Here is a 23148-nt window from a genome sequence, read left to right on the forward strand (position 1 = left end):
GCCAGGCAAGTGCTCTACACCTGAGCTACATCCCCAGTTCTATACAGCTTCGTCTTTAATTCCTGGCTAGGAGATTCTGGCCAGAAGGACATGCACAGTAAGTCCCCAACTTACAAACAGGTTCTGTTCCAGGAGAACTAACTGTCTGTATGTCATATTGGTTTGTATTCGACAAAACGAGTCTTACGCAGCACACCTGTGAAAGTTGGTAACTCAAAAGTTACTAAGTCAGGGACCTACTGTATCTGCCTAATACTGGTGAAACAGTGTAAGGGTGTGCTGTTAATTACCTTCTTAGGGTTTCCTAAGCTTCACCTGTCTACTGAGTGCATCAAATTTCCAGGAGGAGCACAGCAAGACGTGGGCTGGCCTCAATCACAGGCCTGTGCTTGGCCATGTGTCCGGCTCTGCTCTCTTTCTGAGAGGCAGCTTCACGAAGGCCACTGCTGCATTGCCCTCAGAATTGCTCTGGAAAGGAAAGGGCAACCCTGTAAGAAAACCCTCATGGCCTGACCCCAGGACCAAGATGGCCGCTGGTGGTGCTGGGAGGTACCCTGTGTCCGGGAGAGCTCCCTGGTAGCCCGCTCCAGTGCTGCTTTGCCTTGGTTGAGCCAGGCTTGGTTTCAGAGTCATCTTATCTGCGCAGTCCTCTGGGACCGTTTTCCACAGCTCCTGATCACCTCTCCATGGTCTGGCCAGTTGGGCATGGGCATGGTCTGCCCAGTGACATGAGCTTCTCCATGGCACTGCTGGTGCATGAAACCCTGACACAAGAGCAACTTTGTGCTTCAGGAGGATGAAAGACAAGAATAGAGCTGGGGACAGGGAGAGGAGGGGAAAGAGGAAGAGGAAGAAGAAGAAAACGAGAAAGTGGCCAACGCCAGCACCAAGAACAGTGCTAGGACGTGGCCCTCTCTGCTCTCTCTAGCCCAACTTCATCTCCTGGGTCCAGCCCCTTGGTAGGAAGCCAGCTCAGCCTTCTGCTTACTCACACCAGTTGTCATTGCTGTTGATCCTGGGATACTCCGAGGCTCTGTGCTGAGAGCATTTTGCCTTTTTGTTATTGTGAGGGGAAGGATGCATTGCAGAATGTTGTTTTGCAGCCCAACCTTTGTTAGCAGAGCAAAAATAGCACAGGGGCCAGGAATTACATTCCAGGCTGTCAGGATGTGGTTGGGCTGTGTGGATGTGCATGTCCTCTGAGGACACCCTCTCTTCTCCCAAGGGAAGCCACAGAGCAAGCACCTAGCTTCCCAGCCTTCCTGGAGACAGGCTGAAAGAGCTGGGAAATCCAGGTAGCCACAGGATCCAGCGTGTCCCTGTGTTACCCTGCCCACCAGGGTGCAGTGCCTACACTGGGGCTGAGGAGCACAGTGCCTGCTCAGACTCAGGCAGCTGGAGACGCACACAGGGGAGGGAACAGAGCATGGGGAGCAAAGTAAACGGAACTGTGTCAGGGACTTTGCAAAGCAACACTGCTTGTTGGGCCCACCGATTCCTGGACTGGAGGAGCAGCATGAGAGGTGAACTTGTGTCCAACCCTGAATGCCCATGGATGGCCTGGAATCCCACGGGCGACCTTGGGTAACACCCCGTATTGGGCATTCTGAAGGATTTTCTTGGTAGAGATCATTAAGAAATATCGTAGAATGCATAAGGTGCTGGTTTCAATTCCCAGTACCATAAACAAAAACAAAACGAGACATCATAGAAAATGTTATTCTTTTATTATTTCAAGGAGGTAACAGCCCGATGCATCAAAGCAGTAGGGAATTTGAGGCAGCGAGTGGCCAGTTGTTTGAAAACAGTCTCATGATGCGTCTCTGAGCTCCTGTCTGCCTGCAGTCCATGGTGCACACACGATGGTGGGGACAGTGACGTGGAACTTGCCGCAGCAGTGGACGATGACCAAGCTCAGCACCCCACTGACCATGCAAGGGCTCAGTGCAAGAGGCAGCAGAGGCCCCCCGGGGCCTCCATCCCGGCCACTGCCCCACAGCAGCTGGCTTGTCTAGCACTTGATTTGACATCTCTGAGCCTAGAGTGGGCAGGATGAGAATGAATCCTGAGTCATAAATTAAAGTGAAAGGCTTAGTAGTGTTAATACTCTGGGTGTGAAAGACAACACTGCTTGGAGGCAGGTGGGCTGGGAGTCGAGCGAAAGAAAGATGGAGACACATGAAGAGCCCTAGGCTGCAGGCGCTGCCCTGAGACGTCAGGGGACATTCACGGAATCTGATGGGCAGGGCTGAGCACGGGGCTGCCTGCTCTGGCACAGAGTGGAACTAGGGGTACATTTCTACTCAGGGCTGATTTCCTGGTCTAAGTCGCCACACCTGGGCCCACACATGGCTGTGGAGATGCCTGGCTCAGATCTCCAGTTCTGCAGGGAGTGACTCCCACTCAAGACATTTGTCCCTCCTCCCCCAGCTCCTGTCCCTTGCAAATAACCAGGGTGGACAGTGAGAGGCAAAAGACTTCCTAAATCAGCCCCAACAGTCTTTTCCAAAGCCCCACACCTCGGCATGAAGCAGCCCGTGTGGGTGTCCCATTTGGAGATTTAACAGTCCATGCAGGTGGGAGCCACGGCAAGGGCCTCGCAGGCTATGCCGCTCAGACACCGTCTGTTTCTGCGTGGCCGTCCAGCTTTGAGGGCTGGTGAGAGGGCAGCTTCCACCCAGCATGCACTGCTCCCCACCTCACTGCACGGGTAGGTGGACAGTCTTAGCGTTGATAGGGATGAAAAGAATTTTTAAAAACCACACCACTGTTTACTCCAATCCCAGAACCAGTGGCTTTGTTTCATCAGAGGACAAAAAAAACCACAGCTCCACAGTAGCTAAGGCTTGTTGAATATGGAACACACTATGTACCAAACACAAAACCTTGTCTGAGTGGGAGGTAGGGCGCACAGAGCTCAGCCTGGGTCCTCTAGTCACTTGGAGTCTCTGCTGTCCCCTCATCCTCTGGCTCCTCGAAGCCAGGGACTGGCTTGCGCAGGAAGTGTGTAGTGGCCTGGATCACCTTGTCCGGTCCAATATTGTACACAGGATGCGTGGGCTGCTGCAAAAAAAGGAACAGTTGCCAACTGGTCAGCCCCCTGACCCGTCCCCACAAGCACATACACCCCTGGCCCCCTGAAATGCACCTCTGAGAATCCAGCACAAGAAATCATCAAAGATTCAAAGATATGTCACTCAAGGTCTAAAGATTCAAAAACAGGGTATTTTCTAAAAGCTTACAGTACACAGGAAGAAGGGAATATATATATATATATATAACAGGGTTTGCTATGTAGTTGAGGTTGGCCTCAGACTCACTGTGTAGCCCAGGCTGGCCTCAAACTCAAGACGATCCTTCTGCCTCAGCCTCCTGAGTGACAGGATTACAGGCATGTGCCACCATACCCAGCTGCACCACTAGGCCCGGCCAGGAAGAGGGGAATATTATACAACTATTTAAATATATACTTTCAAATATTGAATGATGGGGCTGGGGATTTAGCTCAGTGGCATAAGCGCCTGCCTTGCAAGCAGGCAGTCGTGAGTTTGATCCCCGGTACCGATAAAAACAAAAAAGACAAAAAAAAAAAAAATATTGAATGATACAGGCAGATGATTATACAGGGTGAATATTATAATTCCTTTCTTTCTGTCTGTCTGGTTTTTTTGGTCTTTTTGAGACAAAGTTTCATTATGCAGTCAGGGCTGGTTTTGAGCTCACTTTATAGCTCAGGTTAGGCTCAAACTCACAGTGATCCTCCTGCCTCAGCCTCTCAAGTGCTGGGATTACAGGCATGTGCCACCGTGCCTGGCCTATTATAATTATTAACATACAGATAACAGCGTTTCCATATACAGTGGTACCTCAGTGTGTGAAGTTAATTTGTTCTACAATTTTGGAAAAGATGGCCATATTTGTGTCTGTGTGGGAAAGATGGCCATGGTCATGTTTGTCATATAATGCAGAGTTTGTAAACAAAAACAAAATTATCCCAAACACTTCTGTTTGTGAACCAAATTGTTTGCAAACAAAAGCATTCGTGAACCAAGGTACTTGCAACACCCAGTTATATGATATAATGGGGGAAGGAGATTATCACAATAAGTACAGAAATTATAAATTAGACAGTTATCAACAAAAAAAAAAAATGAGCCCAGCATGGGCTGAGGCAGGAGTATCCCAAGTTCAAGCTCAGCTTGGGTTATATATCAAGACTGTCTCAAACAAATAACAGTGATCTACCAAAAAAATGGTACATCCTTCACAGAAAAAATTAGCAAAGACCATTGAAGGGTGACTTTCAGGAAGAGGACAAAACAGTAAGCAGCAGCAAATCACCCTCCCCAAGATTCAGAATCCAGACACTGGAATATAACAGTCTGGGGAAGAACAGAAGGAGAGAGGTGGGTCCATAGAGCCCAGGAAAAATCTGGAGGGAAAACGAGCCCACAAAGAAAGAGAAGCCTCAACACAGAAAAAGAAGGGGAATCTGTGCTTTCTCCCCAGCTGCCAGCTCATGGTGTGAAAGAGAAGGATCGATTCTACAGACACGCAGTGAGAGTGGGCGACTCCAGAGCCTTCCAGGGAGAAGCGCCCCAGCGGGACAGAGTGGGTGCTGTGCGCTGTCACAGCTGGTGAGTGACTCCAGCGTCTCCTGCAGAGGGTGCTTGCCAGAACCCATTTTAGGGAGGGGTCACCTGAACCAGCAACTCTGAGCAGCTGTGGGTTGGCTCCATCTCAGGGCTCCCAGCATTGAAATCCCTCAGTGACTGGGTGACAGACCACTGGGAGACATCAGGGTCAGGGAGCCAAGGTCAGGCCAGCAAGAGACACCCAGAGTGTACTAGGCTGAATGACTCGGTCCCCAACCCCACAACCAGAAGTCAGGATCAACCTGAACTTCTGTGATCTGAATCCTACTGAGAATCCCTAACTATAGGCTTGCTGGGATCATCCAGCACAGACCTGGGCTCGGCCTGCTGTCCACCAGTACAACAGAGCCACGCCCTGAACCCGACACTGTCACAGAACTGTAGATGCTAGAAGATAACTACAGGCTTGAAATGACAGAGAAATGTCTTTTTTTTTTCCTTTGTTCTTTTTGTATTGTTTTTCTTTTTTCATGAGTGTGAATATTGTTTTTAGTTTTTCTGTTTTGTTTTATACTTGATTTTGTTTTTTCCTTCTTTCTTTCCTCCTTGTCTGCCTCATCGGTTTCCCAAAGCTTGGGGAAGTCTCCTTTGTCCCTTAGCATTGCTTCTAACCTCTTTCTCATTTTTCTCTATTTTTTCCCCTTAGGGTAAAATTGCTCTTTGAGTGGATATTGAGAATGGAGGTAATATTGATTGATTGATTGATTGTCTTTTTGAGACAGGGTCTCTCTATGCAGTTCAGGCTGCTCTTCAGCTCACTTTGTAACCCAGGTTGGTCTCGAACTCACAACGATCCTCCTGCCTCAGCCTCCTGAGTGCTGGGATTACAGATGTGAGCCACCATGCCGGGCTAGAATGAAGGTAATTTTTAAAATTTTTTTATTTTAAAGAGGATAAAACAGAATAAAACCAACCAAAAAAAAATCAGAATAAGAGATACAGGACTTCAAAACATTATGAAATCAACAATAGTTACCATAATACCCTTTGATGTCTTCAAAATAGCTGTAGATAATTTCAGACATAGTAAAAATCAAACAGAACACAGTAGAATAGAAACAAAGTGAAGGGGCTGGGGATTTAGCTCAGCAGCATAAATGCCTGCCTTGCAAGCAGGCAGTCGTGAGTTCAATCCCCGGTACCGATAAAAAGGAAAAAGACAAAAAAAAAAAAAAAGAAAAGAAACAAAGTGAAACAATAATGTAATAAAAGACTTCAAAACAAGCCAATAGTAACTCCAAAATTGCTCCCATAATATATCTTGCTATCCTTGAAATAGCTTCTCTACCAGGTGTGGTGATACATGCATGCACTCGGGAGGCTGAGGCAGGAGGATCATTGTGAGTTCGAGACCAGCCTGGATTACAAAGTGAGCTCAAGGCCAGCCTGAACTACACAGTGAGACTCTGTCTCAGAAGACACCCCCCCCCCCCGCAAAAGCTGCTCCTGCCATCAGATAAACAAAACAAAAGAGAACAAAACAATGGAAATGATATAGGACTTCAAAACAAGACCATAGGGAGTCAACAATGGCTACATCCCTCAGAAGGAGATCCCCCCTAGATGCCACACTGTGTACCACTGTCCTCTGAACCTATGATCAGACCACTGGCCCTAGACCTGCAGTGTCAGTGAAGCTCCAAAGCACCACTTCCACTTCAACAGCTATCATCACAGCCTATGCTTCTCTGGATAAGCTGGTCACTTACGGTGGGGCTTGGGGGGTTGGTACTTCTTGTTTGCCAGCCTGAGCACTGGAAGGGGCTGGGATCTGGTCAGCCTCAGTCTGGTAGCGGCCCACGCATGGCGCTGGTTCCCAGACTGGCTTGTTTGCTGGTGTGGCCATTGGTCTGTCTCCTATTGAGTGAATATTTACTGTCTATAATTTTCTAATTTATCTTAGATGTTGTTTATAACTATAAATCTTGTACATATGGTTAAAAGTGGCAATAATTTATCACAGTCTGTCATTTTCTATTCTGTGCTTGATGCTATTGTTATTACTGATTGTAGTACTTTAGTCAAGGTGACATAATTGTTTGGATCAGTTGATTTTCCCTGTATGCCAATACCTAGATTGTCTAGGGGTCATAAACAATACCATAGTCCAATACCAATGAAATGGGTACAAAACCAAACAGGTAGCAACATTTCATCCCTAATAAACTGAAGATCCTGGGACAGACTCAAAAGCAAAAGCCAGCTATACCTCAAAGACATCTATGAAAAGCAAGTCTTTTCTAAAGACTAAATGAGATCTCAGTGCTAGTAATAAAGTTACCTACCATACAGCAGTTTACCAGTTTACCACAGAAAAAAATGTAAAAAGAAATGGGAAGATTCAGAAGCAAGATGCAACCCGTAATTCCCAGCTCACTCAAGGCAAATCGGGGCAATGAGGAGGGAAAACAAAAAACCTTCCAGCTGAACGTAATGCAGTGCTGGCAGCAGAAGTAACAAAACAGGTCAATGAGGCTCGCTCTCTTTTTAAAACAAACCAGAAATAATTCAAGAGAGGGCAATCATGATGAAATGATTAGTAAGTCTAGAGTAGACGCAGATTTAAAAATTAGGGGAGCTTAGGAAAGACATGGAAACCATAAATGCCTAACACAGAAAAGAAACAGTTTCCATAAAACAGACGCAAGTGGAAATCTAGGAGGTTAAAACTTCTACTGAAAGTACACACAGCAGAGCAACCAATGTGAAGGCTTGTCAGACCGAGAAGACAGGAGGTCATCACAGGAAAACCTAAAAATAGTTAAGAACCACAAAAAGTAATTCAACAACTGCTAGACAGACAATGAAGACAACACAAGATTAACTGGAACGGGCCTGGGATTTAGCTCAACACCATAAGTGCTTGCTTTGCAAGCACAAGGTCGTGAGTTTGATCCCTGGCACCAAATGAAACAAACAAACAAAAAAGATTAACTGAAACAACCATTATGAAAAATGAGGGCTGGGGATTTACCTCAGTGGCGTAAGTGCCTGCCTTGCAAGTGCATGGTTGTGAATTTGATCCCCAGTACCAAAATAAAATAAATAAATAAAAATGAAAAATCAGAAGATGGTTCAAATCAGTGTGGAGATTCCTCAAAAAACTAGGGTTAGAGATTCCACTTGATCCAGCTATTCCCCTTCTGGCTATTTTCCCAGATTAAAGCCACATACCACAGTGATATGTGTGCACCCATGTTTATAGAAGCACAATTTGTAATACATAAATCTTGGAAACAACCCAAATGCCCATCAACTGAGAAACATAAAAAAGCTGTGGTATTTCTATACAGTGGAGTACTACTCAGCTATAAAGAAGGACAAATTTGAGGCTTTTATAGGTAAATGGAAGCAACCAGAGACCATACTCATAAGTGAAATAAATCAGACTAGCATGTGTAAACACCATATTGTCTCCCTAGTATAAGAAACTGAAATAATAAATAAGATCCAGGAGTTACAATAGATATAGTGAAAATGAAAGACACTGCTCAAAGGAAAAGAACTGGGGTGGGGAAAAGAAGAAAAGAGAAGTGGCTGGGGATTTAGCTCAGCGGCATAAGCACCTGCCTTGCAAGCAGGCAGTCGTGAGTTCAATCCCTGGTACCGATAAAAATGAAAAAGACAAAAAAGAAAGAAAGAAGAAAAGAGGAAAGGGAAAAGGGAAAAAAAAAAATATATATATATATAAACACAAGATAGCAAAGATAATTATACCACTAATCCTGTTAGATCATGGACAGGAATAGTTAGTGTTCATATTATTTGATCAACTTTGAATGTGTGTATCTGGTAATCTGAGTAACTATTTTGAAGATAACAGTATGCCATATAACAACCATTGTTAAATTCCTATCATCTTGTTTTTAAATCCTATATCCCGGGGGCTGGGGATTTAGCTCAGCGGTATAAGCACCTGCCTTGCAAGCAGGCAGTCGTGAGTTCGATCCCCGGTATCGATAAAAACGAAAAAGACAAAAAAAAAAAAATCCTATATCCCTATTGTTTTTGTTTGTTTTTATTGTGGTGGTGTTTTTTGTTTGCTTTTGCTTTTTCTGTTTTTTTTTTCCTCTTTAAAAAAGAACCTAAAAAAGAAAAATGAAAAGAAATAGCAGAAAACTTTCCAAGCATGTAAAAGAATTTGATATACAGGTAAGGGAGGTATATACAACTCCAAATAGCCATTATTTGTAAAAAACTACACCAAGGCATATAATACTCAAGATTCCAGAAACTTAATACAAGAACAGAATATTAAAAGCTATTAGAGAAAAGAAACAACTCACCCATAAATGAAAGCCCATCAAAATCACAGCAGACTTCTCAACACAAATCCTTAAGTCAAGGAGAGCTTGGAGTGAAGTACTTCAAGCTTTAAAAGGACACAATCTGTAACCCAGACTATGTACCCCACAAAATTATCTTTCAATCTGATGGAGAAATATGATACTTCCATGACAACACTTTAAGAAATTCATTATCACCAAACCAGCACTTCAAAAACTTCTGAGGATATTCGAGAAAAACACTACAATTTCAAGAATCCCAACAGAATGAAACTACCATGCAAGGCAAGTAATTAAACAGAAGGGAAGGAAAAGGAAACAACAACAGGAAAATAATACGACAAGGACAAGTCAGTGAGTGTTAGTTACAAACATCCATGTAAACAATCTCAATTCACTAATCAAAAGAAACAAAATGGCGGAATGGATCAAGAACCAAAATCCAACAATATGCTGCATACAAGAAATCCGTTTAATTCAAAAAGAAATTCATAGACTGAAACTCAAAGGATGGAAAATAATACTCTATGCAACATGAACTTAGAAAAAAACAGAGATAGCTATTTTATTCACAGACAAAGTGGATTTCAAGCTAAGACTGATCAGAAGGCACAAGTTCACTGCATCCTTGTTAAGGAAATAATACAAGAGATAATCATAAATTTATATGCACCAGCTGGGGATTTAGCTCAGCAGCATAAGCGCCTGCTTGACAAGTGCAAGTTTGTGAGTTCAATCCCCAGTACCAAAAAACACACACAAAGAAAAAAAAATTTATATGCATCAAATACTGGCATACCCAACTATATAAAACACTTATTGATATGAAAATCAGAAAAGCACTACTACAATTGTAATGGAGGACGTTAATACCCCACTGCCCCAAATAGATGGATCAAACATCAATTAGACAAAAATCAGAGCTGAAACAAATCTTTGAAGAAATGGACTTAAATATCTACAGAGTTTCCCCCAACAATAGAATACTAATTTTCACCAGCACAAGGAACTTTCTCCAAAATAGATCACACACTAACTCATAGAACATGGTTAAGTAAATGCAAAGAAATGGAAATTATACCATGCATACTGTGAGATCATAGTGCAATGAAATTGGAAATCAATGGCAAAAGAAACCACACAAACTACAAAAATAATACCTTCCTGAACAACCAGTGGGTGACAGATGAAATTAAATAAAAATTAGAGGATCTCTACAATCAAACTATAATACTAATATGACATCCTAGAACTCACGGCACGCAATGAAAGCAGTCCTAAAAGGAAAATTTACAACGGTGAATTCCCATATCAGAAAAACAGACCAAATTCAACTAAATAAGCTAATGTTGAACTTCAAGCTTCTAGAAAAGAGTAAGTAAAATCCAAAACATGCATGAGGGGGGAAATGATGAAGATCAAAGTAGAAATTAATGCAATTAAAATGTACCAATAAAATAAAGATTTTTTTCTTTTTAAACCCATTTTATTTCAAGGAGAAAAGGGGAAAAATGTTTTTTTTTTTCACAAACAAATATAATTGACACTAAGAAAATAATACAAAGAATCCATGAATCAAAGAGTTGCTTCTTTGAAAGATTAAATAGACAAACCCTTAGTTAACCTTCTCAAAAAAGTGAAAGATTCAAAATCCATGCAGTTAGGAATGAAAAGGGTGAAATCACAATAGATCTTGCAGAAATCTAGATCACCAATAGCTACTCTGAAAAATCTGTATTCTGATAAGATGGAAAGCACAGAAGACATGGACAGATTCCTAGATACACATGAATTACCAAAGCTGAATCAAGAATACATAAAAATTCTAAATAAACCAGTATCCGTCAGTGAAATTGAAGATGTAATTAAGGCCCTGGTGGATTCACTACTGAATTCTCTAAGATTTTTAGAGATCTAATGGCATTACTTCTCAAACTCTTTAATAAAATTAAAAAGCAGTACTCCCAAACTCATTCCTAGAAACAAGCATTAATTATCAAGCATTAACATTCTAAAATCAGAGAAAGATCCAGTCCAAAAAGAGAACTAAATACCAGTCTCTCTAATGAACATAAATACAAAAATCCTCAGTAAAATATGACAAATGGAATGCAGCAAAACATCAAAATTATATACCACGACCAAGTAGAATTCATCCCAAGGATGCATGCATGGTTCAACATATGGCCAATCAATAAATGTAACACAAAGCCAAGGATGAAAAGTATATGATCATCTCAAAAGAATCTGACAAGGACTATCCATTCATGATTTTAAAAAAACAATAAAAAATTAGAATAGACAGCCTTCATCTCAATCTGATAAAAGCCATCTCTGACAAACCAACAACCAGCATCATACTAAATGGTCAAAAACTGAAAGCTTTCACTATAACATCAGGAAGACAAGTATGTTCACTTTCACCATTCCTGTTCAATACATGTCTGGAAACTTTAGCCAGTGCAATTAGACAATAGAAGGAAATAAGAGGAATAAGGATAGGAAAGTAAGTTAAATTATCATTATTGCTGATGACATAATAGTCTTAACTCCCAAAACTCTACCAAAGACTCCTAGAATAAATAACCAAATTTGGTAACAGGATAAAAAATCAACATTCAAAAATTAACATCATTCTCTAGCAGGGTGTGGCAGTATCCCAGCACTGGAAAGACTGAGGCAGGGAGATTGCCTAAAGTTAGAGGACAGCCTGGGCTATATAGTGAGTTCAAGGCCAACTTGGATTACAAAGCAAGACCCATAGCATTCCTGTACACAAATAAAACTCACTGAGATAAAAATTAGAGAAACAATACCTTTTACAATAGCACCAAGAAAAATAAAATACTTAGGCATCACTCTAACAAAGAAAGTGAAAGACTTATGCATTGAAAATTACAGTACTCTGAAAAAGGAAATTGAAGAGGATATCAGAAAATTGAAGAGGATATTGAAGTTATCTCTGTTCCTGGATAGCCAGAACCAATATAGTGATGATAATACCCTTACTTCCAAAACTTACACAGATTTAATGCAATCCCAATCAAAATACCAATAGCATACCTCACAGAACTAGTGAAAATAACCCTAAAATTCATTTGGAACCAGAAGAAACCCAGAATAGCAAACACAATTCTGGACAACAAAGGTAAGGCAGGGGGCATCACAATTCTTGACTTCAAACTGTACTACAAAGCTACTGCGATAAAAACAGCATTAAAAAAAAGAAAAACAGACCTGAGGATCAATGGAACTGATTAGAAAATGGAGAAACAACTCTAAACACACTCAGCCACCTTATGTTTGACAAAGGAGCCAAAAACCTGGAAGAAAGCTGGCCCCTTTAATGGTGCTGGAAATACTGGCTTTCCACATATTAAAGATTAAAACTAGACACCTATCTCTCACCATGCACTAAACTAAAATTGAAATGGATCAAAGATCTAAATATTAAAATGGAAACACTAAATCTACAGGAAGATAGATGTAAAACTATTGAAGATACAGAAGTAGGCAAAGACTTTATGAGCAAAACTCTGATCATACAGGAAATATTACAAAGATTCAACAATTAGAATCACATCCAATTAAAAGGCTTTTGCCCAGCAAAAGCAATGATTAACAGAGTGAAGAGACAACCCACAGAATGGGAAAACATTTGTATCAGCTACTCAAAGGACTGATGTTTAGAATATATAAAGAACTAAAAACAAAATCAGAGGGGCTAGGGATTTAGCTCAGTGGCATAAGGGCCTGCCTTGCAAGCAGGCAGTCGTGAGTTCGATCCCTGGTACCGATAAAAAGGAAAAAGACCAAAAAGACCAAAAAAAAAAAAAAAAAAATCAGAGACCCTAAGTTGAAAGACCTACTCCAAGATGGACATCTGAAATTAATATATTTCTCAGATGAAGAAGTACAAACAGCAAATAAATATATGAAAAAAAATGCTCAGGATTACTGCTCATTGGACAAATGCAAGTTAAAACAATGTTGAGATTCTATCTCACTCCAAAAAGAAAGGCTACCATCAAGAAATCAACCAATAACAAACGCTGCCAAGGCTGTGGCAGAAAAGGAACCTTTATTATTGCTGGTGGGAGTGCAGACTGGTACGATTACTGTGGAAATCAGTATGGCGATTCCTCAGAATACTAGAACTCGAGGTCCCATTTCTCCCAGCCATTCCCTTGCTAGGTATCTTCCTAGAAGAGTTAAAGGCATCATAGCACCATATGCACACCCATGTTTATAGCAGCACAGACACCCATCAACAGGTAAACGGATAAAGCAAATGTGCTATTTACATATAATGGAGAATTCTCTGCCATAAAGAAAGATAAACTTGGGTCATCTGTAGGACACAGATGCATCTCCAGACCATAATCTTAAGTAAAATAATCAGACATGCCCGTTTAAATTTTGCATTCCTTTGTGTGAGAAACCCAAAGGGCAAGTAAGGAGTTTAATGGGGATAGATGCTGGGAAGTTGGAAGAACATGTTCAAATGGGGAGGGGGACGAGGAAGAGGGAGGAGGAAGGGAAGGAAGGAAAAAGGAAAAAAATGGAGACAGAGCTTTGGAAAATAGGGAAGGAATGGTTAAAGACAGGGGAGGGGAATAGGGAAAAAGGAATTAAGGTACTATGTACAGGTACAAATTTCCTACAATGAATGTGCTCAATATATATGACAAATATGTACAAGCAAAAATAGTTAAGAAAAACACTGACGGACATAAAAACAAAAATTACATTCACAAATGTGAAGATTTAATGTTGAAAAAGTTCTTTCCCATTAATTAATTTTATTTTTCTGTCTTTTTGAGACAGGGTCTTACCAGGCAGTCCAGGATGGCCTTGAATTCACTTTGTAGCCCAGACTAGCCTCAAATTTGCAGTGATTTTCCTGCCTCAACCTCCCAAGGGCTGGAATTACAGGCATGTGCCACCACATCTGGCTCCCATTAATTTAAAATTCAGAGCAATCCAATAAAAAAAACCATCTGAATTTTTGTGTTACTGAGGATTGAACTCAGGGCCTTCACACTGAGCTACATTGCTGGTACTTTCTGAGACGAGGTCTCTAAACTGCAAAGCTGTCCACAGTGGACTAGAATTTAGAATTCTCCTGCACTCCCACCAGTGGACTAGAATTTAGAATTCTCCTGCTTTAGCCCCTTCCATTTTTGGACAGCCTATTCTGTTCCTTTGGTCTGTTTGCCTGTCTTCCCTGTCTTAAATCTGAATACACATAACCTCATTTTTTTTCTTTAATCTTTCTTTCTTTTTTCTATTTTTTAGACACAGTCTCACTATGGAGTTGAGGCTGGCTTGAACTCACAGCGATCCTCCTGCCTCAGCCTCCCTAGTGCTGGGATTACAGGTACCCAGCACTACTCCCAACTCCCATCAAATTTTGTGGGAGAAATTGTGATTCACAGGAGAAAAACCAAAGGAAGAATATCTAAGGCAATTTTGAAGAAAAAAGCTGGGAATGGTGGCACACCAGAGAGGCTGAGACAGAGGATCACTGTGAGCTCAATGCCAGACTAGGCTACAGAGTGGGACCCTGTTTCAAAATACCAGGAAAAAAAGAAAAGAAAAGAAAAATATAACTTGCCATTGTTTGTTTACTTCCATCATAGCCACCATTCATGATGACTGTGACATACTTGTTTAACGTGTTTGTGCTTCCTTAAAAAATGTCAGGGAAAGATTTGTACTCCCTCAGCCCATCTCCCCACCCTGCCAAAGCCCCATCCAGAGAAAAGGTTAACAGATGTGGTCAGTTCAAAATCTAAATCTTCTGCTAAAAAAGAGCCAGATGTGGTGCAGGCCTGTAATCCCAGCATCCAGAAGCTGCAGCAGGAAGATTGCCATGAGTTCAAGGTCAGTTGGAATAAGACTCCGTCTCAAAAGGCAAACGAACAACAAACAAACCCCACTGAAAACAAGAAAAACACAAGTCTTCAGTGAAGAGCTCCATGACATATATGTAACTGACAATGGGTCAAGATCAAGAACAAAGAACTCCCACATACACACAAGACGGGAAACAGCTGCAGTTGTAAAATGGAAAAAATGAAATTACAGATCAGTAAGAAAATAAGGCAAATGTGAGGATTTGTTAGGCAATTCACAGCAGACAACGCAAATGGCCAACAAACATCTGAGAAGATGCTCAAATTTGCTAGCAATCAGGAAAATACAAAAGCAAGGCAGGACGCCTGTAATCCCAAGATGCTGGGACTTCAAGACAGGAAAATGGAAAGTTCAACCCAGCCTGGGTGACATAGGGAGACCCTGTCTCAATAAACAAGGCTGGAGATGTAGCTCGGTGTGACAGTGTTCCGTTCAATCCCCAGTAGCCAGGGAAGGAGGAGGAAAATGGAGGACACACAGAGCAGATCCACGAGGTGCTCAGAGGACCCACCCACCTGGCAGGCCTCCTCCAGGAAACAGACATCATATCACTCTGCAACACTTCCAGAGTACAGGAAACAGAAAAGACGGAAATGCTAACAGAACAGGGAAACGAACCGGAGTGCGTTTATATGAGGAGATGCCAGAGTACTTGAAGAACTTGGAGCAGCACGTGTGAACCTCAGAAATACAATGAGCAGTGGAAAAATCCCCTCCTGCTGTACAGAATAATTGGTAGGACAGGTCTGTGCTGGGATAGTTAACTGCAAGAAACATCCTACACTACTGGATCAGCGTTCTGGGTGTGGCTTAACTGAGGGGATTAACTGAGGGTCTGCTGGGATTTCCAGGGCGTGAATGGTAGCACCCTCTGGGCTTGACACCCCAATGCTATGAAAGGGAAACAAAGAGGGAGCACAGCACTGTTTCTTCAGGGGGCTCCAGGCTTTGCCTTTATGTTGGCCATTAAGTCTGTTCCTCTAGTAAGCACTAACACAGGCCTGCATGTGACTACGGTGACCATCTGCACTGGGCGCCTGTCCTGGGTTCTTGTGTCGGTTTACAGTGTCCCCTGCCAGGCTGCTGTGGAGTGGCCTGCAGTGAGGAAAATACTACCTCACGGTGTGGACATCTTTTTTTCCCCACTACTGGGGACTGAATGCAGAGCTCGGCACTGAGTGACATCCCCAGTCCTTTTTATTTTTTATTTTGACTTGGGTCTAAGTTGCTAAATTGCCCAAGCTGGGCTTGAACTTGTGATCTTCCTGCGTCAGCTTCCCAGAGTACAGGCATTACACATTTGCATTAGCAGGCTGGCCTCTGACATCTTTTTTTCAGAGGTCTTGCTATGCAGTGCAGGCTGGCCTTGAATTCATGTAGCCAGGTTGGCCTCAAACTTGGGGCAATTGTCCTGCTTCACCCTCCCAAGTGCTGCATCACTATACCTGGCTTTGACACCCGTGTTTCCTTGGCAGTGCTGGGGACCTTGCTTGGGCACAGCAGACAAGAGCTCTACTGCTGAGTGACATCCCAAGCCTGGCCTGATGTGCTTTAAAGGAAGCAGATAAGCACATGCTAAAACATGAGGTGGGCAAGGGCACGGCACGGCATCTGGGGCCAGGCCCTCCTATGAAGAGATGGCTTCTGAGACCATCAGAAGAGATGGTATCAGCCTTTCACCACCTCCAGGATTCACAGGCTCCGGGTTTGTCAAGTGACCCTTCTCCAAGGTCACAGCCTCACCAACAAGGGCGAGGACCTCAGCATCCCAGCATCCCCACATGAAACACAGCTGGCTCTGCAGGTCACAAGTAGCCCTTCTGCTCTCTCAACCCTCTGCCCTGGACAGCTTGGACAATTTAGCACCTTAGACCCATGTCATGGAGAGGGCAGTGGGCCCCATTCCGCCTTACCAGAGCGTTTTCGGGCACACCCACCACCACATCGTGTAACATGGCTCCGCTGCCGAAGTGCTGGGCGATGGAGAGGCCGCTCAGGCAGTAGCAGGTGTGGTAGAAGTCACGTGACCTAAAGGACAGGCAGCGGTGGCTGGTGACCCTCTGCTCCCCACCTGCCCCCGAATGTGACCCCATGAATCCAGACCCTATGCAGGGTCTGCATGCTTCACTTGGTCCTGCAGCTGGCCAGGGGAGGTACGGCCTCTGCCAACAGTGTGTCCCAAAGGCCTGTCCTCCAGCCCTGTCCCACAGCAGGGCTTCATTTCATTCATTCATTCATATATATATATATATATATATATATATATATATATATATATATGGGGTTTTTTTTGTGTGTGTGTGGTGCCAGGGATCAAATTCAGAGCCTTGCACATGCTAGGCAAGCACTCTACCACCAAGCGGTGCCCTGGCCATGGGAACTGTAACTTTAGAGTTGGCCCTTCCCAGCTGTCTCTGGAATCAGCTCTTAGAGCAGTGCTAATGGTAAATTAATACAATTCTCTAAACAAATATCAAAGCAAGCCACAGTCTTCCTGATAAACTGGTAGGCCAGTGTTCCCCTGCTGCTTACAGCAAAAGGGTGTGTGTGTATGTGTGTGTGTGTGTGTGTGTGTGTGTGTGTGTGTGTGTGTTAGTGTTACCAAGGACTAAACCCAGGGCTTGGTGTATGCTGGGCAAATGCTGTACCACTGAGCCACACCCCAGCTCACATCTTGTTCTAATTAAATCACTTTGGCCTAACAAAAGCGGGAGGGGGGGGCATAAAGACACCAGCCCAGCAATTCCCATTCACCTGTCTGAGACAGGGAAGAGGAAGTGAGCAGCCGAGGTGTAGGAGCACTGTGACTCCGAGGGAATGCTCCAAGGCTCTCTTCTCAGCCAGTACCTGCACCCAGCAGCCAAGGCAGGGGAAGCCCTGGCCTCTCCAGGCCCAGCCCTCCCGCACCCTGCGGTCCCCAGCGCAGCACTCACTTGCCAGGCTTGTCCAGAAGGCCGCCGGCGGGGCACTGGCAGCACATGAGCAGGTACTCCTGCAGGGCCTGCTGGTGGAACATCCAGTGGCTCATGCTGAGAGCAGTGTCACCTGTGGGGGCAAAGGGTCAGCCAGGAGTGGGGGTATTTGTATTCTACAGAGGGAAGAGGCTGGGCCTCTCTCTCTCCCACTCATTCTTGGTGCACCTGCTGTCCACCTAGCAAGCCCCTTCTCCCAAACCTGGGCGTGTGCAGCAGTTCAAAGCAGAGGTTCCCCCCTCACCATGCGCCTGCTAACCTGGGGCAGGCTGGGAGCCAGGTGTTTGGCTCGCTCCCCTCACACACTGTGCCTGCTCCTGAACGGGGCCATTGGGCTTCCCTCTGGGTTCCTGAGGACATTTCCTCTAGCATCGCCCTGACCAAGCTCTGCAAATTGTCAGCCAGACTGTGTGGGTAAGGAGACACTTAGCAGGGATGGTAAATTCTGCTCATTCTCCTGCTTTTCAAAGCCAGAACTTTATCTCCAAAGGAAATTCTTTTTTTGTAGTAATACTGGCCCCTGCCCCCATAACATACGGAGTTCTTGGTAGTGAAAATTGTAAGCAAAAATTGTATCTTTTCATTTATTTTTAACTTGCAAGCCTTTGACTACTAAACAGGGTAAAATTGTTTTCCATAACATCTGGTTACTAATTGCAAAAACACAATGTACATTCTCTGTCCTGAAACCTAATAGCCAATTTTTGTTAATCTAGCTTTTTATTATATTTACCCTTTGCCTCTAACCTGCTATACCTATTTCTCTTCTTGCTTTTTTGTTTATGTAAGCTGAAATACATACTATATATACGGAGCATGGGTTTTTTTGAAAATATAAAACTTATTGTGATGATGGCTGTATGATTCTATAAACACATTAAAAACTACTGACTTAATAATTTTAATGAGTAAGCTTCAGGATATGTGAATTACATCGTCACAAAGCTGTATTTTAAAAAGCATACTTATTAAATGTTGGGGTAACTGCAATAAACATTCTATGTAAAAGACACTCTTTCATACCATATAACAAATAAAAGACTACTATTGTGAAGTAAATTAACCTATGTTGAAAATTGGAATCTGAAAAAAACATGCTATGTTTATTATCAAAAGCAAGAGTGTTTTACTTTTTACATTATTGAAATTTAAGTATTCAGAGTTTATAAACTCTACAGGGTGCTTTAAGGAATTCAGAGTTTTGTTTTTGCTTTTTTTTTTTTTTTTTTTTTTTATAGTAATAGGGACTGAACCCAGGGTACTACATCCTTATTTATTTATTTAGTACTGGGTATCAAACTCACAACCTCGAGGCGGGTGCTGTGCCAATGAGCTATATCCCCAACTCTCATCAACCCTTCTTAAAAACTTTTTTTAAATTCTGAGACAGGGTCTTGCAGAGATGCCAGGTTGTCCAGGCTGGGTACAAACCTGCAATCCTCCTGCCTCAGCCTCCCACAGTGCTGGGATAATAGGCCTGAGGTACCAGGCCCAGCCAGGAATTTTGAATTTTATCACCAGCACACATGAAGAGAGATATGATTACAGGGTGGTAACCAGGAATGGAAACTGCCTTTTTTTTTTATGATACTGGGGATTAAAGCCAGGGCCTCATGCATGATAGGCATGCACCCACCACCGAGCCACATCCCCAGCCCAGTTACTGCATTTTCAAGATGTATTTGCAGCTGGGGGTGGAGCTCAGGGGTAATGTCTGTACCTGGCATGAGTATGGCCCTGGGCTTAATCCTTAGCACACACACAACATGAAAAAGAAAAACCAAAAAATTTTGGTGGTACTAGGAATTGAACCTAGGGGTGCTCTACCCTAAGCTACATCCCCAGGTCCCTTTTTCTTTTTCTCTTTTTAAATTTACAGTCTTGCTGAGTTGCCCAGGTAGGACTTGAAACTGAAATCCCTCGGCTTCCCACTGGGCTAGGATTACAGGTAAGTGCCACTGTGCCTGGCTCCCAGTCCTTTTTTATTGTGAGACAGGGTTGAAGTTGTTCAACTGCCCAGTCTGGGCTTGAACTTAATTTAGGCAATTTTCCTGCCTCTGCCTCCCAGTACTGGGATTAAAGGCATACACCATACTAGCAACATTCTCTTGACTGTAGTTTCATGGTAAGTCTTTAAATCAGATAGTTTATATACTATCACCCACCTATCACAATTTTTTTCATTTTCATAAAAAATTTAGAACCAATTTATAGACTTTTACAAAGAAGGCCTGTTGGAGCCAAGCGTGGTAGTGTAGGCCTGTACAGCAATCCCAGTTTGGGGGATTCTGAGGTAGGAGGAGGCCATGCTCAAGCTTCCCAGCCAGCTTAGAGACTTAGAAAGACCTTGTTTTAAACTATAGAATTTTTAAAAAGGCTCAATGTGAAGACCGGAAGTTTAAACTTTAGTATCATTACAAAAAAATCCTGCTGGAATTTAAATTGAGAGTGCCTAGAATATGTAAAAATTAACTGTTAAGGACTCTAAGAAAAATGTTTTTGTCTTCTTGAGATAGGGTCTCACTATGCAGTTCAGGCTGGCCTTGAGCTCACTTTGTAGCCCAGGCTCGTCTTGAACTCGCAACGATCCTCCTGCCTCAGCCTCCTCCCGAGTGCTGGGATTACAGGCATGAGCCACCACGCCCGGCTAAGAAAAAAATTTTTTTAATGAATTTTTTTTTTTTTGTATGGAGGGTTTGAAATCGGGGCTAGGGATTTAGCTTGTGGCATTAAGTGTATACCTGGCAAGCATGAGGTCGTGACTCCTGTTTTTATTTTTATTTTGAGACAGAGTTTCAATTACCTAAATTGCCCAGGCTGCACTTGAACTTGCAACTTTCCTGCCTCCGCTTCCAGTTTGTTGGGATTACAGGTGTGTGCCACTATGTCTTGCCCCCCAGTATTTTTTAAACAAAATTTTTAAAAATGTATTTGCTTATGTACTAAAAACCACAAGTACACTGCACATTTTTTTTTAAGCACAAAAAGGGACAGTTTAGAAAGTAACATCCTTTTGTTTTCTACCCACCTCTCAAAGATACCTATGGTAAGAAGAGTTTTTCTGGGTTTTTTTCTTTTTTGTGTACTAAGGACTAAATCTAGGGCCTTTCCACTGAGCTACGTCCCCAGTCCTTTTTCACTTGGAGACAGGCTTTCATAAGTTGCTAACTTGTCCAGGCTAGACTCAAATTTGTGATCCTCTTGCCTTAGCCTCTGAGAGTACTGGCATTACAGTCTGCACCACCATGCCCCGCCTGACTGAAGAGTTTTGCATATGCTTCTGGAAAAAGCTGGGCTGGACCAGCCTGTGTGCACAGAAGAATTCCAGGCCTGGCCTTTCACTCTTCGCATGCTATGCGGGACGCCTCCTGCACCGCCCTGATGGATGGAGTCACTGCAGCCGCTGTTTGGAGAGCAAATAACTCATGATTTATTTAGCTGTTTACCTTTTGATGGGCATTCTAGGTTTGCTATTAGAACTCTAATTCAATACACATCTTTTGCTAAGATCTCTACAGGTGAATTCCTGACATGTACTTGCTGGGATCAAACAGCTAAGTGCACTTAAAATCAGTCTCCAAGTTGCTCTCCAAAAGCTGACATGTCGACGTGCACCCCTGCCAACCATACAGAAACACCATTTCCCCCTCTCCTTGACAAAGCATATCAAGTTTTAAGTCTGTGCCAATCAGGTAATAAGGAATAGTTTCCCACTTTTCTACCAGCATTTCTTTAACCATAAACAAGGCAGACAACTCGTGGCAGGGCTCTTGGGCCAGCTGGCTTGCTGTCACACAGCCACCTGCTAACAGTTGTTGGTAGGAGTCAGGTATTAGAAAGCCAGTCACATCATCTCATGCACTTTGCTTTCACATCTGCAAAATGGGACTATCAAAATATCTATTTCACAGGGCTGTTCTGAGGTTCAAATGAGAAAATGTATGTGAAGTAAGGCCTGGCATATTGTGAATGCTTGAGAAGTCCCAGCTTCTACCAGTATAGGAACAGTTACAGTAGAAAAGTGGTAATAACGGGGGCTTCTGTTCTAGGATCTGTCTGTTCAGATCATTAAACCATTTTTCAGTTAAGAGTGTTCTCCATTGCTTTTTGATTTGTATGACATTTTTTAAGTTACTGACCCTTCACTATTTGTCACTAATATCTTTGCTATCTTGCTACTATTTTGTTTATAGAATTTCCCTTCCTCTATAAAATAATCTTCATTGCCATTGATCTTCTTCTTCTTTTTTTGAGACAGGTCTCACTATATAGCTTTGAACTCACTATGTAGCCCAGGCTGGCCTCAGACTTAGTCTTCCTGCCTCAGCTTACCAGTGCTGGGATTAGAGGCATGTGCCACCACACCTGGCTTCTTTGTTGTTCCTTACATTAGAAATATATGTCAACTGAAGGAAAAATAGAAAATGCAGTATAAACAAAAAAGAAAGCTAAACATCCCTTGTAACTTCACATGTCAGAGTCTATTTAAAAAAAAAATTTTTTTTTGATAGTGGGGATCAAACTCATGACCTCATGCTTACCAGGCCAGTGATTGAGCCGCTGAGCTAAACCCTTGGCCCTGAGTCTATTAATTTTTAAATGTCAAATCTTCACTAAAAATGAGGTTGTACACATTCTTTGAAACCTGCCTATGATCACCCTATGTAGGGTGAATATGTTTCTGCAGTTCATCTCTTCTTAAATCCAAGGTCAGTATCTTGCCCATCGTTCAAAACACACACCTTGCTCTGGTCCATTCTAAGTCAGAGAAACTCTCTTTTTGGGAGGAAGGGGAAGGCGAAGAGAAAGGGTGACCCAGGCAACTAAATAAGCAGGAAGGGTCCCTGGGAGCATTTTCCCCAGGCAATGATGTGAAGGGGACTGAGTGGGACTTCAAACCCACATTCTCGGCCAGCTCCCTGGGAGCCCTTGGCAAGTCATGTCGTGTTATGGCTCCCTAGATATCCTGGTATTGCAGAACTACAGCCTCTCATCTGTGCCAGGGGCAGGAGGAGGCTTTCTCAGGTGCCTGCCTCACCAATTCCAAACGCAGAGATCACCTACACCGCACGTCATTTCCATCCTGGAAACACTGGCCTCCCAGGGGATTCCTGACCTCCCTAGTAGTTAGTGGTCACGCCACAGGCTGTGGACGCTCCGAAGCAAGGGGAATTACTTCCTTAAAACTCTGAGACTCCAGTCCAGTAGCCCCAGGCTGGGAAGAGGAAGATACAGAAACTCTTTATTCGAGTTTAAAGCAGCCACAATCCAGTAACTTCAATGAAATCAAGAAACTAAAGAATGAGGCTGAGAAAG

At 43.0% G+C, this 23148-nt stretch overlaps 2 protein-coding genes across 31 annotated transcripts in view; one reads left to right on the forward strand and one right to left on the reverse strand.

The window, feature by feature from the left end:
* Max (MYC associated factor X) overlaps positions 1–23148 on the forward strand; it is a 73878-nt gene that overhangs the window by 36754 nt on the left and 13976 nt on the right. For 3 of the 26 annotated variants that reach the window (XM_063241495.1, XM_063241496.1, XM_063241497.1), the window contains 3 exons: positions 4510–4637; positions 5378–5516; positions 14240–18895. In XM_063241495.1, the coding sequence (XP_063097565.1) occupies positions 4510–4637; positions 5378–5516; positions 14240–14491 (519 nt within the window). In that variant the 3' untranslated portion in view covers positions 14492–18895. Of the gene's footprint in view, positions 1–4509; positions 5517–13764; positions 18896–19711; positions 21923–23148 lie in introns of those variants that run through there. The other 23 variants (XR_010044973.1, XR_010044976.1, XR_010044974.1 and 20 more) reach the window with 14 other exon arrangements.
* Fntb (farnesyltransferase, CAAX box, beta) overlaps positions 1706–23148 on the reverse strand; it is a 77898-nt gene continuing 56455 nt past the window's right edge. For 3 of the 5 annotated variants that reach the window (XM_063241491.1, XM_003472513.5, XM_063241492.1), the window contains 3 exons: positions 17794–17905; positions 16774–16888; positions 1706–3063 (listed from right to left, as the gene is read on the reverse strand). In XM_063241491.1, coding sequence (XP_063097561.1) covers positions 2932–3063; positions 16774–16888; positions 17794–17905 — 359 coding nt within the window. In that variant the 3' untranslated portion in view covers positions 1706–2931. The remainder of the gene's footprint in view (positions 3064–16773; positions 16889–17793; positions 17906–23148) is intronic. The other 2 variants (XR_001201786.3, XM_005004776.4) reach the window with 2 other exon arrangements.

This window comes from Cavia porcellus, unplaced genomic scaffold (genome assembly GCF_034190915.1).
Source record: "Cavia porcellus strain 051 isolate PalLab524CR breed Dunkin Hartley unplaced genomic scaffold, mCavPor4.1 scaffold_31, whole genome shotgun sequence".
NCBI classification, from domain to species: Eukaryota; Metazoa; Chordata; class Mammalia; order Rodentia; family Caviidae; genus Cavia; species Cavia porcellus.